The sequence below is a fragment of the Geotrypetes seraphini genome, chromosome 9 (assembly GCF_902459505.1).
Source record: "Geotrypetes seraphini chromosome 9, aGeoSer1.1, whole genome shotgun sequence".
Lineage (NCBI taxonomy): Eukaryota > Metazoa > Chordata > Amphibia > Gymnophiona > Dermophiidae > Geotrypetes > Geotrypetes seraphini.
Window position 1 is genome coordinate 178,003,586 of NC_047092.1, and position 18,866 is coordinate 178,022,451.

Consider the following 18,866-nt stretch of genomic DNA (forward strand, 5'->3'; position numbering starts at 1 on the left):
TGGGAGCCGGAGTTCATTTTTAATGTATGGTCATCAGCTGCTAAATGTACAGCACTGGATATGCTTTTCAGCTCTACGGAAATTATAAATAGTGGTTTTGAAACAATGCTTCCAATTTTGGTCACTCGGTGGATGGTTGTATAAGGTCAGGAAAGTGTTCATTCTCAGGCTCTGCTTTGCTTATCCTGTGTTGGGCAGCATTTCCAGAGTTCCTCTGGTCAGCAATGGATTTTATCTTGCATAAAATGGAAATGTTAATTATAACCCCTTGTTGACACTGGAAATTTGACATGCACCTAGTAGTCAGGCGAGCTATATTTTCTTTTTAAAAACCGATTGCCAACATAAGGTCATTTTTGTCTTTGTGTGGTCTAATTTTGAACTTTAACGGTGATTTAATTCGCAACTCTACCATACAAAAAGTATTCATCAAGTGCAATTTCTTTTCCAAATCTGTGCAAACTTGCTAGTGAAAACCAGCTGGGTCTACAGACTCAAGCTGGCTAACTCCTCATTAGTCCCGTTGGGTTTTTTGTGTATGATTATAAGTAAGTAATTCAATTCCTTCTTCTTTATACTTATTCATTTTCTACTTATTTAGTTTTTTTTACTTATTCAGTTATTTATTCAACCAGCTAGATACACAGAAGATTAGCGATGGTGTACTTAGCTTGCTTAACAGAAAGAATTGCATGAGCGTTTTGAAAGCATTTCCATTGAAACATTCTGCAAATATTGCATTGCTCTGTTCTCGTTGTGAGCTCTGAAATGCTGCCTTTTGTGTGGAGGGTTGTTCACTCTTAGCCTTTCCTTTCTTTCTTTCATATCGTAAAGACCTTTTCCAGTGGTGCGCAATCAAATTGACTGCTTGGACTATACAGCATTTCTCAGATCATAATGTCTGGGTTTGGGGTTTTTTTTTCCTCTTTGAAACACTGGTTAGTGATCTAAAACCTTTCATGAAATCAAATGACCAGGACACCCATAAGAATCCAGGCAACTCCAGACAGAACGAAAATCGAAAATACTTCTGCTGCTAGCTTAAAGGCTTCCTAAAAGAGTCGATTATTGCTCCACTTTGATATTGTACTGGATTAGAAATAAGCACAGTTATGACATTTTGGGGTCCTTTTACTAAGGCGCGGTAAACACTAACGCGTCCATTATATTCTATGGACGCGTCAGCTCGTGCTAAAACAGCTAGCGCGACTTAGTAAAAGACGGGTTTTTTCCTCATTTAGTAAAATGATCAGAAAAACTCTCCAAAAAATATTTCCAATCTAGCTGCTTGTGTGTGGATTTCTGTCTAGGGAAAAAAGAGTCTTGCCCACCTTTTGCATACAGCTAGCAAATAATGTTATCACCCTTTAAGTCTTATATAGAAGTAAAAACCATAACAGAAAGCGAATAAGGACATTACTGATTTTATTTTTTTTTTAATAGAAGTTTACAAGCATTACAGCCAGTGATGGTAGATATCACCAGCTGGGCAAAGTCCTGCCAACCGAAGAATTACATATCTTTATTTTCAGTGTCTTCACCATTTTAAGCCTTGAAATCTTTAGAAAACAATCTGTGACTTAATAGCTCTAAATTTGCCTTTTATTTGTTTTGTTTCAAATAAGAAGCATCTTTGCAAGGTAAGTGATTATGCGATTTCCTTGCTGACCATTTCTGTAATGTAGAGCCAGATTCTGGAGCAGTCTTAAAACCAGGTCACACTTAGACCTGGGGTTCTTAACCGGGGGGTTTTTTTTTTTAGCTCTGCATCCTGATCAATGAAACCCTCAAATGCCCTTCCTGAATTACATGTCCATTACTGACTATTGACAGAGGCATAGATCACTGTTTGCCACTTATGATGCCAACTGCTGTTGTTAGAATTAAAATACGAGTATCCAGTTATCGTACCAAAGAAGTCACACTCCAGTTACAATGCTTCATAAATTGTACAGGATGTTGAATAAAATGACCATTTATAAATGATAAATATTAGGAAACCTTTTTGTAAGCATTATAATTCAGGAATTTCAGTCATTAGCTAAGTTCCCTCTAAGCTGAGCATGTGAGCAGCAGGGGCGCTCACAAAAATACTTGCAAATCTGGAAAATTGTAGGTTTTTAGAACTTGTTGCTCACACAAAAAACAATTTTGAAGTTGTCTCTCACAAAAGAAAAAGTTTGCACGTGCCTGGCCAATCCTTTTGGTCATTAGGTCACATCCTTTGTCACAAAGACATGATTGTGCAGCCTGAAGAAGTGTGCAAATGAAGTTAGTTTTTTTTTTTTAAAAAAAAAGGTATATTTTGTCACCATTAGTGATACTGTTTACTCTTGACCAATGCTTGAAGTTGTGATTCAGTTTTTGACAGTGCAATACACACATCATGTGCATTCAGGCCTCGATTCTCTAACGGCGACAATTTTTTTAAGCGCCATGGCGCACAAGCTCAGTATAAAAACAGCATTTAAATTATATTTTTAACAGAGTTTCAAATCGGTGCCAGTATCTCACCTCTATAGGTGATTTAGGCTACCTAACGCTGCTGTGGGCGTGGCTAACACTAGAAGTGGCGTTAGGCGGCTTAAAGTGCCTGTGGAGTTCTGGCCTACATTTCCAGCACCCACCTTTGCCGGAGGCGTAATTTCTGCACCCTTTGTCGTCACATGATTGACATGCAATCGGCGGCTGTTTTTAAGGTGGCAACAGCGCCGGTTACAGAATCCAGGCCTCAGTCTGTTTTTGTTCTGGGTAAATTCCTTTGAAAACACTCTTAATGACTGTTCAATGTGTCTGGAATGTTCCAATAAATTGCCTCGGCTTTCCAGACCCTTCTCCACATCCCATTTGACCTGTTCCCACATCCTTGGGGTTGGAGGCCCCACTGGTTAAGAGCCCCTGACCAAGACCATCCAGAGGACATGGAGTGAAAGCCTAACCTCCATACAGTACATTATTACTTTGAAAACACATGCATTTAGCTGGTGTTTTGTTTTATTTAGCAAACCAATATACATGGTCTTTCAGTCTTCATGCCCTTGTACATTTTTTCATTCTGTTGTCTAAAATGTACAGTGCAAGATATGTTGGAGTTTTTCACCGAACAATGCAGCAAACTCCCTCTGACTTAACTTTGTTTTCAAATGGGCGGGACGGATCAGAGGGAGCACTTTGGAGCAGGCCACGGGTGACCTAGGTATAGGGTTGCTAGATGTCTGGATTTCCACGGACATGTCCTTTTCGAGGAGAAGGCTGAGGATCCGGATGGCTTTTCAAAACTCGGCACTTTGTCCGGGTTTTGAAAAGCTTCCTTGAAATTACGTCACATGCACGGATGCCCTCCTGCCCGACGAGAGCAGGCCGTGAGGGGTGTAACGGGGCGGGGAGGAGTGGAACTGGGTGAGTCTAGGGGGTCCAGATTTTACTAAAGTAAAATCTGGTAACCCTACCTAGGTATATCACTGCACTACCTCTGCTCTCTAGAAGACAAGTTTGAAGAAACACTAAGAGGGAAATGCCAAATTTGGGGCTAGTAGAGGGAGAGATGCTGGATCGTGCAGGTACTAGTGACCTGGATTGGCCACCGTGAGAACGGGCTACTGGGCTTGATGGGCCATTGGTCTGACCCAGGAAGGCTAGTCTTATGTGCTGCCAATGGTGGTGTTTGGGGGATGAATTCATTAATTGTATTAGCCTCTATGGAGAATGATCTGTAGATAAGAAGACCCTGGTTTATTGAAGGCATATTGACATCAAAATGTCTCAACTAATACACATATCGTATATCTTGCAATAGTGCATGCTGTTCATAGCTGTTTAATTTAGCATCCTCCAAATAGTGCTATATAGGAACATTTGTATCATTGAATACCATTTTTTAAAGATGATCTAATGTTAACGAGCACTCTGCTTTATACATTCATTGCGGGGATAGCAGGAAGGTTCTCTTAATGCAGGTTCCCATCAGCCAAACTTGTTTTTTGTTGCTTTAGATCATGGAGTGATTCGGATCCCTACTTTACCAACGACCGAAGCATCTTGACGCTCTCCTCAATGGACACCGCCTCCTGTTGAGGCTTTGCTCTTGAATCCAGCAGGTCATGTGTGGTTCCCACTTTGGTTTTAAATTATTAAAGACCCCTTTAAGAGTGAACCATCTGGTGGGTTAACTACAGTCCAGATTTTGAATGCCAAACCTGATTCTTGAACAGGATGTGCATTTCCTTCACCTTCCTTCCTTCTGCTTTTTAGATAGAGCGATAAAACTTGAGATGTCAGAAGGCTAATAATAAAAGACAGCGAATATCCTTTGTTTACACACATGTAAAGAACTTTAGCTATTTTTGGGATTTTCTACACTTAACCTCATTTTAAATGGTAAAGTTCACCTTTTAAAATTTATTTTTTTATTGTAAGGTTCATAAAGACCTTGGTGAACAATGTTTAGCTGCATAAAAACAGTGCTATGTTCCTCTTGATGTAATTTATTTTGTTGGTATAGACATGTCTGGATCTCTTCAGAAGAACCTGAAAACCTTTCCTCTATTATTATTTTTTTTTACCAGTGTATAAAAATGGTAGAATCCAAGCTAGAAATAAAACAAAGGAATTATCAGCTTTTTTAAGCATTGACTATAGAGCAGGACTTTAATGTACTTTGTAGAATAGCATCTTCCATAAATTTGTTTGTTCTCATAGTTTTAGAAATCACAATCAGGATTTATATGTTTTCTGGTCATCTTCCTTTTTGATCCAGTTAAAAAAAACCAACCAGAAACTTGGAGCTGTGCATTAATAAACAGGTGCCTGATGTCAAGCACAATTTTCAGTAAAGAGACATCGGTTCATACCGTTCTGAACTCAGTCATACCTAACACACAGTAAGGAGGCCTGGAGAAGAAAGGCCCTCCATTTGCATTGCTTAATCCACCTCAGATTAGTTTACTCCAGTTGAAGCAGAGCCTTGTAACTTTGAGGCAAGAACCATACTTCTTTTCGGAAGACATCTGCTACTGGCCAACACTCGTTTTGGTACCTCAAATGTTAGACCTTTCTGGGTATATGTGACCTGCTGATTCCAAAAATGGCACCAATTTTCTTCTATCAGCTCTAGTTTTTGAGAGTCAGAACATGTGCCATATACCACTCTTCTCGCCCATTAAAAAATCAGAATAGTTTAATGTAGTGTTTAAGCATGAAGGAAACATTAAAAATTAAAAGAAAAGTGTACAACATGAAAATCTATTTATTTCATACCAAAAGCACAAGTTTATGATACAGACTTTCCAGGCATTCGACACACAAGAAGCTCCTTTTGTAAGACTTCCAAGAGTGGGATCTGCCAGAACAATCCTGCATAACAATAGTCTGCCATCGTGTGTGCATCCCATCTTCCTTGGTATCTGGCTCCCATTGTTTTTATATCATGGTGAAATCTTTCACCTTGCTCTTCGCTTAAGTCACCAAGGTTCTCTGGAAAGCGATCTAAGTGACTGTGCAGATAATGGACTTTAACACTCATGTTACAGCCAAGCCTTTTGAAATGAAAGAGCATATCCTCTACTAATTGTGTGTAGTTGGCTGCCTTGTTGCCAAGAAAGTTTTTCACAACAAGAACAAATGAAGACCAGGCACATGATTCAATGTCATTCATTGATACTATGAAATGTGGGTCATTTATAAGTTGTTTGATCTATGGACCATCGAAAATTCCTGCCTTCAGTTTTTCCGTGGTAAATCCAGGTAACGTATGCACTATGTATTCAATGCATGAATCGTTTTTATTCAAAGCCTTTACAAATTGTTTCATCAGGCCTAGCTTTATATGTGGTGGTGGCAATATGATTCTCTCTCGTGCTATCAAAGGTACATTTTGTCCTCCAACCACCATGTATTCCATCGGAGACCAATTTTTTTGCCCAATGTTCATGTTTGGCTCTATTATCCCAAAGTCATAAAAAGCAAGGATACTTTGTGTAGCCACTTTGTTGACCAAGAAAAAAATCAACCATCTTCACGTCTACACAAATTACCTATTTATGATCTTGGTAATTTATCTTTTCCAAGACTAAAGAAGTGGTCTTGTACTCTTCTTTCATCCTGGTGGAGTTACAGATGGGACTAGAACCAGAAATTCAACCATATCTAAGAAACTAGAGCTGATGTGGTTTATCCAGTGCAATTTTCTGAATCGGCGCCCAAATAACAGGTCAAAAAACCCAAGGCACCAAGAAAATTTTGTTGTTGTTGGCCTGTGTAATAGAAGAACATTGGACTAACTGGCTAAGCATCTCTGCAAGCTGCTGGAACTTCAGTGCTCCGCCTGCATGATAGTACAGAAAGAGTATTATGTTCTCCTCATCCCCCACAATAATACACCCAATTCCACGATCCAAAAGAATTCATAGATTGTTTTTTTACATTCTTCTCAAACAGGATTGCTGTAGGGTAGGTAATAGTGTATGGAGCACAGGTCTTTACATTCTTGATAAAAATTAATAAATTATTCTTACAAGTGTCAAAATTTAAAATCATTAAACAAAAAATAATAATAATTTGTTTGTTCTGCTGTTTCTTCCATTTTACTGGACTTATCTAAAGCTTTACCCTAACAAAATAAGTTAACCTTTTACTGTACTTGGGCATGCAATAAAAAGGCCAGCACAAGGGTCATATGTCATGTTGGTATAGCTCGTAACTTGTAGGATGAAGCTGTATATTCAGTGAACATTTGCCTTTGGATTATCAAAACTCTGTTATGAACTGTCTAGAATCTGTTATGGTTGTGTTAGATCTATACGATCACCAGAGCGCCAAACCAGCAATAATTCAATTTCAAAAGTGGTTAAAAGAGGCTTTCTAGATTCATTTATTGGTCTTACACATCTATGACCCCTGCTGGCGGTACTGAGTATCCATGCCCAAAGAACACTCCCTACTAAAGAGCATCCACTCCTTCCCCAAGACCCCCTCACCCCCAGGCCTAGTGTTGGGCAGTAATGATCCAGGTTCAAAATGCTTGTGACCCCCTAAATGTAGCCGTAATAGAGGTTACAACTGTCATTGTTGAACCTGGAGCAGCATGAGCAATTGGAAATCATTGCTGCCGGCATATTTCAGGTAGGCCCTAGGGAGTGTACTCAGTGAGTAGGGGATACTCAGGAGAAAGATAGATGGGATTTCCTGAAGGAAAAGTCCATAGTCTGTTATTAAGAAAGACATGGGGGAAGCCACTGCTTTCCCTGGATCGGTAGCATGGAATTGTGCTACTCTTTGGGCTTTTGCAGGTCCTAGTGATTTGGATTGGCCACCATGAGAATGGGCTACTGGGCTTGATGGACCTTTGGTCTGACCCAGTAAGGCTCTTCTAATGTTAGTTGAGAGGCTTCAAGAAAGTGATAGATGCTGCGCCATATACTTGGAATAAGTTGCCAAAATCCCTATGGTAGGCTCCGTCTCTGGCAGTGTTCAAGGTCCAGTTAAAAGCCCACCTGTTTGAGAATGCTTTCAACTCCTAACTCCTTTCACCTTGGGTTCTGCATCCCCAACCCTATATGTTGTGTTTGTCTGTCCAAGTTAGCTTGTAAGCTCTTCCAAGCAGGGGCTGTCTATAAATGTCAAAATGTACAGTGCTGCTTATGTCTTTCAACTACTGCTAAAATGGGGGATTAGGGAAGGATGATGCTCTGGGGGAGGAGGTCTTCAGGACCATGATTAATTGGGATTAAAAATTTTGATCAAGACTTTAATACAAATCAGCATTTGTTTGAGGGAAGACTGCACTGTTCTATATTGTTTAGATTGCTCTAAGAATTTTTGCCGCAAGTTCAAAAGTCTTTGTAAAACATGTGCTACCCCATTTGCGACAGGTCCTAGAAGTCAGAACTGAAATGTGCTGGTCAGTGCCTCTTGAGTGTCGCCAGTATTTTTTTTTAAACAATGTGCTGATGCAGCGTCTATTTTAAAATACATGAGAAATGGGCATTTATGTTCTAGATGTGTGTAGCATAGACTTTTATTTCAGAGAAATAAATTTATAAACCACTGATGGGATTAAAGCCAGCACATAAATGGTTATTTTTGTGACCTTAGAAACCTAACCAGTTGTTATCCTGACACTGGCACAGCGACTAGTTTTCTTTTCCAGTTTGGCAGGTGGAGGAGATAAAAACCACTGGAGGCTTAGTTTTCTTTTCCAGTTTGGCAGGTGGAGGAGATAAAAACCACTGGAGGCTTATTGGGGCACCCCTCCCCTCCAATGGAGTGCTTCTCAATAACAGCTGTTAATCAAATCCTAAATGGGTTGATGTTGATCTTTTAGGACATGGGGTCCTCAAACTACGGCCCGCGGGCCACATGCGGCCCATCGAAAACATTTATCTGGCCTAAGCAGCTGACTCATCCCGGGCCCGCAGTGCGCATGTGTGGAATGTGTGCCGCACTCTCCGACTCCCCTCCTCTCAGTCTCGGGTGTGATCGGATGAGTCACAAGCTTGCCTGTGCACAGCCTGCTGCTGCCTGAGGACTGAAGTAAGAACAAGTTAGGATTTTTTATTTTTATTTTTTAATTTTGCAGTTAGTAGGGCCTTTTTTTTCTGAAGTGCATAGGAATTTGTTCATAGTTTTTTTTTTTTAACTATAGTCCAGCCCTCCAACGGTTTGAGGGACAGTGAACTGGCCCCCCTGTTTAAAAAGTTTTAGGATATAGACATTTGGGCCCAGCATCTCAAAACGTTTAACACCGTCACTAAACTGTTTAGCCTGCACGCATTTTAGCGGTGGATTATCAAAACAGCTCATCTCTGTTTTTAGCGAGGTTTCTAGCAGTCTCTGACCCTGACATGCAAATGAGCTCTTCAACATTACAATGAGCACTCTGGTGGATTCTTTAAAATCACCGAGCCATTCTCCAAGAGCGGCGTTAGCTTTTAGCAACAAAAATCAGCGACTGATCCAGGGGTGCCGGTACATTGACAGCAGTGTTTAAAACCCCAGTATGGCAGTGTCAGACTGCTAGAAAACCTGTTGAGAAGTGACCCCTTCCCCCTCCTCTCATCAGTGGGGAGATGCCTACTCATTCTCACCAGCTGCCAAGCGAACCCCCAAAGCCTCCAATCCCTCTCCCCTGTACCTTTAATTAGATAGCTGACCGGAGGGATGTCTACTCTCTCCAGCCAGCTGGCCCACCTCTTCCAAAATGGGCCCTACTGGCCAATCAGAGCCATATACCCCCTCCTATGGCTGCACTGGGGAGGGGCAGGCCCATTTTGGAAGAGGTGGGTCAGCTGGCTGGATTTAGGCATCCCTCCGGTCAGCTATCTAATTGAAGGTATGGGGGAGAGGGGGATTGTTGTGAGGGAGAGAATGGGCATCTCTCTGACTCGCTTTTTAAAAATTTACTACCAGAACGGCTGCCATAGCAGCCCGTCATTTTTTTAAAAGAATCTAGGCCTTACTCCCCTTCTGAAATAAATGTATATGAAATTGCTACATCCTTATTTATTTATTCAGTTTTCTAGACTGTTCTCCCCAGGGAGCTCAGAACAGTTTACATGAATTTATTCACATATTCAAGCTTTTTCTGTCTGTACCAGAGGGCTCACAATCTATCTAATGTACCTGGGGCAATGGGATTAAGTGACTTGTCCAGGGTCACAAGGAGCAGCGTGGGTTTGAACCCATAACCGCTGAGTGCTGAGGCTGTAGCTTTAACCATTGCACCATACATTTCACACAAGTGCCCAGACCTTACTTCCTTGCCATTTGCATGCTCTGGGGTTCGATACCTGCATAGCCTAGCTTTTTAAAATGGAGACTCAAGACATTTCTGCAAGATAAACTTTTAAATGCTCGTTTATGCTCACATGAAATGTGTATAGAGCTTGTAAAATAAAGGTCATAGTCTTGATGCTTTTTTTTTTTTTTTGTAGAAAAAAAGTCAGAACTCGTGCAAAATCATCTTGGAGGGGGGGGGGGGGGTGGCTTATGGCATTGTCCCCTGAGATTACCCTTGTAGAAGCTGCTTTTGCTGGTGGATGAGCTGAATACAAATTGGGCTTTAGATTAATTCTGTATATGTGTGAAAGCTTGCATAGTGAAATAGTTCTCTAAAGGGTGTCATCATCCTATGAGAGTTCCCCCCCCCAAAAAAAAAAATAAAGTAGTGGTCTGTAGTGTTTGACTCCCATCTACCCAAGGCACTTTCTTTGATTTATAGACCTTACTCCAATTAATGGAATATTGCTACACCTTAGATTTTGGCCAGGTATAGAAGAATAAAGTTATTATTATTACTAGGAACCTGGATTGGCCTCTTTGAAGACGGGATAATGGGCTAGATGAACCATTGTTCTGACCCAGTAAGGCTATTGTTAATGTGCTATTTTACCACTCACACAGGTGTCATTTTATACAATGAGACAGAGTTGCTAATAACTGGAGTTAACTGTAAAATAACACATCTTAAAAAGTTGATAAAATTCAGGGGGGGGGGAGGTTATGAGAAAAAAAAAAATCATAAAAGTCAATTAAGGATTTTATGTATTGTAGTTATTTTCATCGTTAATGTTTGTTACTTTTCAGTGTTTGATTGCTGTTGCAACCCAGTTTGAACTTGCATTGGTAAAGTGGATTAAAAAAATGCTTATATGAAAATTTAAAATACTCTGAAAAGTGGTGTTTTTTGTAATTGTTGATGGGAAGTATTCTTGATCTGGGAAAGGTAAGAGTGCTTCCCCAGTCCTACCTCTTGAAGCACTGTGCATCGTCCTGGTGATATTTGGTAAACTGCTCCGAAATGGAGTCCTATGGTACCAATTATTCAAAATGGAATTCTCATGCTCAAAACCTCTGTCCTTATGCTACCACTCTCTCCCCCCCCCCCCCCCAACACATACATCTACTTACTGTATAAAAATAAGTCTGTATGCTGCTAGTATACAGAAAGTAGCCTGGCTGTTGTAGGGCATGTGAAAGGTTTATGGTTGTCAGAAGTAGAGAATGACATGGGGACAAATTTTTCCTCGTTCCCACAAGAACTCATTTTCCCATCCCGGCCCCATTTCTTCAGGCTCTGTCTTCATCTGCACAAGCCTCAAACACTTTAAAATCATAAGTGTCCGAGGTTTGTGTGGTTAAGGCAGAGCTTACAGGAATGGGACAGGGAAACTGAGTTCCTGCAGGGATGGGGGACAAATTTGTCCCAGTGTTATTCTCTAGTCAGATGCTCAATCAGGTGAGAAAAGGAGGCAAAGTATGGCAGAAGCTAAGGTGGGTGAAGGAAAAAGGAAGGCTGATAAGTGGGGAGTTGTCGATACTAAGGTGGAAAAGCTATGAAGTGAAGGGCCTTTTACCTGTTTGGCAACTAAACAGTGCTATGACCAGCCGCAGTTGAAGTTGGAAACAATTCTGGGTGGAGATGGAGTCTGTAAAAATGTACCAACTGACTCCAACTTCAAAACTGGAAGTTACCTTTCCTTCACCCCTGAACCAATTTTGCCGATAGTCGTAAGCAACAGTGTCTCGTATCAGTCCCTTATAAGTGATCTCTCTGCATAAACCTATGGTTAAATGCGGGACGAGGGCAGAACCTGGGGCCAGGGACAAACTTTGTCCCTGTGTCATTCTCAGAATAGGTTACAGATCATTTTCCCTATCTGCCCTGGTGGGATCACAGTCTAGCTGGGGCCGTGAAGGATTAAGTGACTTGCCCAGGGTCACAAGGAACAGTGTGAGGTTTCAACCCACAACCTCAAGGTGCTGAGGCTAGAGCTCTAACCACTATGCCACACTTCTGCTGCATCCATCCCCAAGGTTGTTTTCATACCACCTAAGTGATCTGCCATTTTGATCTTACCAACTAGGCCAGGGGTGTCTAATGTCGGTCCTCGAGGGCCGCAATCCAGTCGGGTTTTCAGGATTTCCCCAATGAATATGCATGAGATCTATTTGCATGCACTGCTTTCAATGCATATTCATTGGGGAAATCCTGAAAACCCGACTGGATTGCGGCCCTCGAGGACCAACATTGGACACCCCTGAACTAGGCTGTCAATCTAGATCAGGGGTCCCCAAAGTCCCTCCTTGAGGGCTGAATCCAGTTGGGTTTTCAGGATTTCCCCAATGAATATGCATGAGGTCTATGTGCATGCACTGCTTTCAATGCATATTCATTGGGGAAATCCTGAAAACCCGACTGGAGTACGGCTCTCGAGGACCGGAGTTCCCTACTCCTGCTCTAGGGCAGTGATTCCCAACCCTGTCCTGGAGGAACACCAGGCCAATCGGGTTTTCAGGCTAGCCCTAATGAATATGCATGAGAGAGATTTGCATATGATGGAAGTGATAGGCATGCAAATTTGCTTCATGCATATTCATTAGGGCTAGCCTGAAAACCCGATTGGCCTGGTGGTCCTCCAGGACAGGGTTGGGAACCACTGCTCTAGGGCAGTGATTCCCAACCCTGTCCTGGAGGAACACCAGGCCAATCGGGTTTTCAGGCTAGCCCTAATGAATATGCATGAGAGAGATTTGCATATGATGGAAGTGATAGGCATGCAAATTTGCTTCATGCATATTCATTAGGGCTAGCCTGAAAACCCAATTGGCCTGGTGTTCCTCCAGGACAGGGTTGGGAACCACTGCTCTAGGGTATACATCAGGGGTAGGGAACTCCGGTCCTCGAGAGCCATATTCCAGTTGGGTTTTCAGGATTTCCCCAATGAATATGCATGTGATCTATGTGCATGCACTGCTTTCAATGCATATTCATTGGGGAAATCCTGAAAACCCGACTGGATTCGGCCCTCTAAGGAGGGACTTTGGGGACCGGCCTCAAACCTTCATTCCATTACTGCTGGTGTCACTTTACTCTTTCTATTGTGCATTTAGATCTGCTTCCTTCCATTACATTACAGTGGTGTCTTCTATTTTGCCAGTACAGAAAGAAGATTGCTATACCACTGAACTACCAATGTCCAAATTTCATTCAGTAGGGAAGGGGGGCTTAAAACAGGCACAGCAATTACTACATGAAAATGCCATTTTATTTTCTGCAAAACAAACAAAGTAATTGTGTTACAGATATTACAGACAGATCTGTAGATACTTCTTGTATAAATATGGCATTGATTTGCAAACTTTTATATTAGGTGTGCACACTGTGCATGGAATTAACATTACTGAAAATAATTCCTGCATGTATGTATGTGTAAGTATACATATATGTGTAATATATATGTACACACCACACACACAAACACTAAAGATGACAGAAAGACTTAGTCATGGGAATATAACCAAAACTTTATTGCCTCTATTGGTAATGAGAGGGATTTGTAAGAAATTACAATTGAACTTACATAGGCAAGGTGACTGATATTGCATACCAATCATAATCGTAATCTTAAGCATTTTAAATCTGGGCACTCCTAATTTATACATTTTCCAGTATAAAAACATAGATCACAAACAACTTTTGTTATATCCACATTTTCTTGATATTTGGCAAAAAAAAAAAAGAGAGAGAGACCTTTTTGCTTTAGCTTTCTATACAGCTAAAAACAAAAAGATCCTTTATGAGGGCAGGTTACTAGACTTTGTGAACTTGTCATCTTTGAATGCAATCTTGTTTGAAGTCTTAAAACATAAATAAAAGAGCAGATGGCTCAAACACAAAACATCTGTAAGCAGGTATTCAGCCTTGTACTAGTCCACATCCAGCTATATTGTTCTTCTGTGTTTTCTACCTTTGCAAGGTTTACAGTTTTATTTTGAAACTGCCATCATGAGTATTAACATTTCTGCTACACAAGCTTCATGTAACACTTTTATAATTACACAGTAATTATAGTATCTAGTACCAAACTGATGGCAATTTTAGTCTTTAAAATGTCATTATCCCATTAGCCAATACCAGACATTCAAGAAGGATAAATCTGTCAAGGAATAAAAAACAAACCCCTCTTTTTTTTTTTTTTTAATCAACAGTGTAGTTGAAATAATTAATCTAAAAAAAAAAAATAAAAATGAAAACTGTACTAAAAACCTAGAAATAAAAACAGCACACACATATAACTTCAAAGAGTTCAAGTCATGTTCATATGTACAGGGAAAAAAAAAAAAAAGCGAATACTGAAAGCAGCAAAAAATTTTCTCTTGGCATAACCAATTCCAGTAGCTTGAGTAGAAATTGTCACCTTTCCTATTTTCTTTCTGTAAAGCTGGATTGCTGAGGAGACGGCTAGGAAAAGAGCCTTAGTACACAGATGTGCAAAGGTACAGCTTTGTTCACCGGTGCAATATTTCATTTTAAAGCGTTTTTCTCTCATCTGTGTAGTACCTCTGTTGAAATTTACTGCTAGTTTTAACAAAGCAGACAGCATTTCATGGAAAAAAAAATATTTTGGCAGCAGAGCATAGCAGCTGCTCATAATTTGGCTAGTCCATATGTCCGATTTAAAAATACGCTTTAAAACAAGATTGGTGCCAATTAGAGTTCCACAGGCTCCTCCTACTGCTTCTCTTCACTCCCCCCATTGGCTCGTTTTTGTCGTTTTAGCAACATATGGTAAAGTCACAGGTAGATTCCCAAAGACATGACCTAATACTTCAACAGAGCCGAGTCGATCCAAGCCAGGTGTGATGAGATGCTCCTCCCTGCGTCGATAGTGTTCAACGTTGCCAAAAAAAAAAGACACTAACTTCACGAGCAACATTCCCCCGCTGCTTATGTGTAAGCACAAGTTCTATATAATGGTACCGGCAAGGATGCCAGGGAGGGGGCAGAATTCTTCACGTACATCCCTGCAGCTAAATTAAACGTTGCCCACAGTTTCCGGTTGGTGTGTTAAAAAATATAAGTTAAAGATACCTCATCACCAGTGGTTAGTGCAGGTGCTTTTAAAGCAACAAGTACCCTGTTCCATTTGCAATTAGATCTAACGAAATGAGAAAGTCACACAGTACATAAAAAAATTCCAAATTGATAAGAGATCATATGTATAATTAAGACATGAATTGTTCTATTCCACTAATACCAAAGGATTTCTTGGCCTTTGCCTACATGGATAAGAGTTTAGCATGGTTAGCTTCCTGTAAAATCTCACGGGGGGCTATATATAGCTACAGTAGGTGATGGTGAATGAACCATGGGGACCTAGATAAAGGAGTGCTAAGAGTGAATTTGCCAGTGGGGCACCTAATTCTCAATTCTTTTCAGTATCTGGAGTCTTAAGATTACTGCCAATAATAATGTTTGATGTCCAAAGATGAGTAATGATGATCTATGCAGCCAAACAACAATCCAGTCAACACAGAGACAACTAAACATAGAAACATAGAAGATGACGGCAAAAAAGGGCTACAGCCCATCAAGTCTGCCCACTCTGCTTACCCACCCCCTGTCTAAGCCCTACTGTGTTTATAACTAAGGTCATTACTGCTAGGATCATGAAACTGACGGCTGATTCATGCACCGCTTCCACCAATTGAGGGCAGGTCACCTTAACTACAATTCTTAATCCATGTACTATGTGATATAAAGAATCATGGCAAACAGGAAATCCCATCCCGTTTTAAAAGCTTTGCTTCAGGCCTCACCGTCAGTCACAGTAGCACAAATGTGGCAAAAGCAATAGAAACTTAGTCCATGCTCCAATCTTGTGAATGACAAGTCATTCACTTCGCCCATTTGAGATGCCCAGTAATGCGGATGCTGTAAAGGAGACTTTTTGAATATGTATTCTCAATTTCTGCACAGCTTAGAAATTCCTCCATGCAACGCAAATGGAGTATATTTCTACAAAACTTCTCGATCAATTAAAAAGTGCAGTATTTTAATCACATTAAGTATAGCATTTAAAACACATCCTGATTCAATAATTATATTCCCTGCTTCAAGATCTTATGTAACAAACTTCACTGACACCAATTCCGATATGAACCGTATCTCACTTCAGCACAAACCACTGTGCCTGGCCACCAAGTCCAGCTCTCGGAAAGCAACCTGAGTAAAGATAAAAACAAGTTAAGCGCCCATTTGATTAGTAACGAACAAAATGATTCTCTTCGTGTTAGCTGGACTGTAGCAGTGTTACATAAAATCTTGAAAACAGAAAGCATGTTTTGATTGCATTCGCTTGCTGCTGCTGTTGGCTGCTTAGTTCATGAGTTACATGCCATTTTCTGTCAATGGGTCACCCTGAAGCAGAAGTACAGTTCTATGGGGGTTCTTGATACTTGGCTATTTGGAGTTGCTTTGCATCTAATCGGTATTTGCAATACGAAAAAATTCCTTCATTTTCAAAATCAATATTTGGCAACTGTAGTCATTTATAGCTAAGTCAAAACTCCAGCAATGGGGCAATTACTGAGAAATGTATGTTTTGTACATAATGGCAGAACCTACTTATTGTACAGATATAATGTTTATGGTCTATCACACCCATTTCAAAATTAAGCACAGAGGAGACATCCCACCTACTTATATATTTTCTTTTTCACCAAATTCAAATGACTTCTTAAGTCTTAGATTCCACAGGATAGGGCTAGGTGCCGCCATGTGGAAGGCCTGGATTTGATTCCTGGGCCAAGCTGGCTGGGGATACTGTGCAGGCAGAATTCAAGACAAGGTAGAATGGGGTGAGGGCAAGTCTTGCCCTCACTCAACAGTGACACTGAAAAGCCAGACACAAGGTCCACATTAGCTTCATTTCAAAAGCTATCTGAAGCCTAGGGCCCTTGAATAAGGACTGTTGCTCCTACAGCTGGGATGAATTGGGAAGGGGTTAAAATTGCAGGGAAATGAGGATCATGTACCATAACCTGACAGAAATGATTTCCAATTAAGCTACAAGCTCTGAGGAACAGGAGAAAAATCAGTAGCCTCTCCCACTCAGAAGAAAATAGAATATTCCACAAGCTGAAGACAGATAATAAATTTTAAGAATTATTGCTCTCCACACCATGCACTAATAAATCCAACTTCATTGCAGATCTTATTAGGTACATTTTTTTTTTTCCTGTGGAGTTCATTTCAGGCCAAAAAAAATAATCAAATATACGGGATTTATTGTATATATAAATGCGGAAACCAGTTTAGATAAGCATCTAGTTATTCTAATGTTCAAGGGCATTTTCTGCAGCTTTAATTAGGTACTCAAACCACATTTTGACAATACCAGTATAATTTACCAAAATAATAATTAAAAAAATGATCAGAACTAGAACAAATATCAATCTTTCAGGAAGTGCTACCAACACAGTTTCTGAAACTAACCAAAGCATATATTTAAGGAGTTCCAAAGATGTTGATACTCATCTGTACTAAATGAATGCTGAACAACTGTTGGCGGATGAAGACAGAACTGAGCCTTGTGTGGAAAAAAACCCTTCAAAATTATTGTCACAAGGCTTCTAAAAGCTCAGGGCAGAGTAAAACTGGGATGATCCACAGAGATAAGATGAAATCCACAATGCTGGAATATAAGTGGCAAAGAGAAGCCCAAACCACCATTAGAAGAGTGAAACATGAGATGGCGAAAGATGTATCCTTAAGGTTTGCCTCAACACTCATTGTGAGGATTGATCTTCAGTTCAGTCCAGTCAGTAGATATCGACTCTGCAATTTTCTGTAGTATTTATTTGTACAGGCTATGTACATTCTAGAAGGTTCTTTAGTGCTACACTGTTGTACTTTTTGTCCCTGCAATTTGAGGGCGTGCAAATTCCACAAAGTCATCAATAAGAACGGGCCATGCTCCTAAAAAAAAAAAAAAAAGAGAGAGAACACAGAGAATAAGGCCAATGATCACTAATGTTTTAGAGCAAATTTTATGAGAGAGAAAAAAAAGATAAAAGTTACAGGTTTGCAAAACATTTTAGAAGACCAATATTAACAAATAATGATAATGTAAGCTTCTGAGACCAAATTTGTTCTCTTCATACACATGGGCCTAGAAACTATGACATCATTTTTGCATAATTCTGCATATTACTTCACAGAGTACTGCAACCAGAAAAATAGGGCTACACTGAGTATTTCTATTCGATTCAATTCGGCCCCAAATAGTGATTTAAGTTCAAACACGAATAATAATCCAGGGCTCTACTGTGCTAAATCCTACTGAAATAAGCACTTGATCTCCCTTTTTATTATATGTTATGTTAAAGCTCAATGCCCATTATTCATATTCTGTATTTGTATTTGGCCAAATCATATTTTTCATTATCTATATTTCAAAATTTCCTGCATAATGTTCCACATACTCAACGGAAGTTCTGACGCACCACTTATTCTCCTCGACATAGTCATCTTCGTCCAGAAATCTCGCTAACCTCCAGCTGAACCTCCCCTCAACAAAAAAACTCAAGTACAAATGCATTTTTAGCTCCATGCTCTTGCACCAATATATGTGGGCATGGAACAGTCGCTCAACAACCCTCAGATCCGAACTAAACTACCTCGTTTCTTAAGAAGTTAAAGACCTACCTCTTCGAATGCATATACTCTACCGACAATTAACTCTCTGACTCTATCTCATGGGTGCCTATACTACGCAACCTACCAGCTCAAGTCTATTAAATATCTCTGCACTATTCAAAAACTGAACAATTCCTCTCTCTATAGAATTGTATCTTCTCCTAGTTTGTTTGCAACATATCAATTTGTATAGTCCATTTTTGTAAGACCATCAAACCATTCCCACTTCACTTCCTTAGTCCATTTCATAATATATGTATATTTTACGACAACTTTATTCAAAATATATACTTTGTAAATTCTTCATTCAAATAGTCATTCTTCACTTATCTCCATACTATGATTCTACTACAAAGGGAGCACGCCGCCGACGTAGCAATAGGATTCA

At 40.2% G+C, this 18,866-nt stretch overlaps 2 protein-coding genes across 6 annotated transcripts in view; one reads left to right on the top strand and one right to left on the bottom strand.

The window, feature by feature from the left end:
- ATP11B (ATPase phospholipid transporting 11B (putative)) overlaps positions 1-5,158 on the top strand; it is a 136,360-nt gene extending 131,202 nt beyond the window's left edge. For both annotated transcript variants that reach the window (XM_033957955.1, XM_033957954.1), the window contains one exon: positions 3,993-5,158. Coding sequence is in view for 1 of the 2 variants with exons in the window: in XM_033957954.1 (XP_033813845.1) it covers positions 3,993-4,074 (82 nt within the window). In the remaining variant the exon portion in view is untranslated. The remainder of the gene's footprint in view (positions 1-3,992) is intronic.
- Positions 5,159-13,281: 8,123 nt separating this feature from the next.
- DCUN1D1 (defective in cullin neddylation 1 domain containing 1) overlaps positions 13,282-18,866 on the bottom strand; it is a 41,327-nt gene continuing 35,742 nt past the window's right edge. For all 4 annotated transcript variants that reach the window (XM_033959592.1, XM_033959591.1, XM_033959594.1 and 1 more), the window contains exon 7: positions 13,282-17,758. In XM_033959592.1, coding sequence (XP_033815483.1) covers positions 17,679-17,758 — 80 coding nt within the window. In that variant the 3' untranslated portion in view covers positions 13,282-17,678. The remainder of the gene's footprint in view (positions 17,759-18,866) is intronic.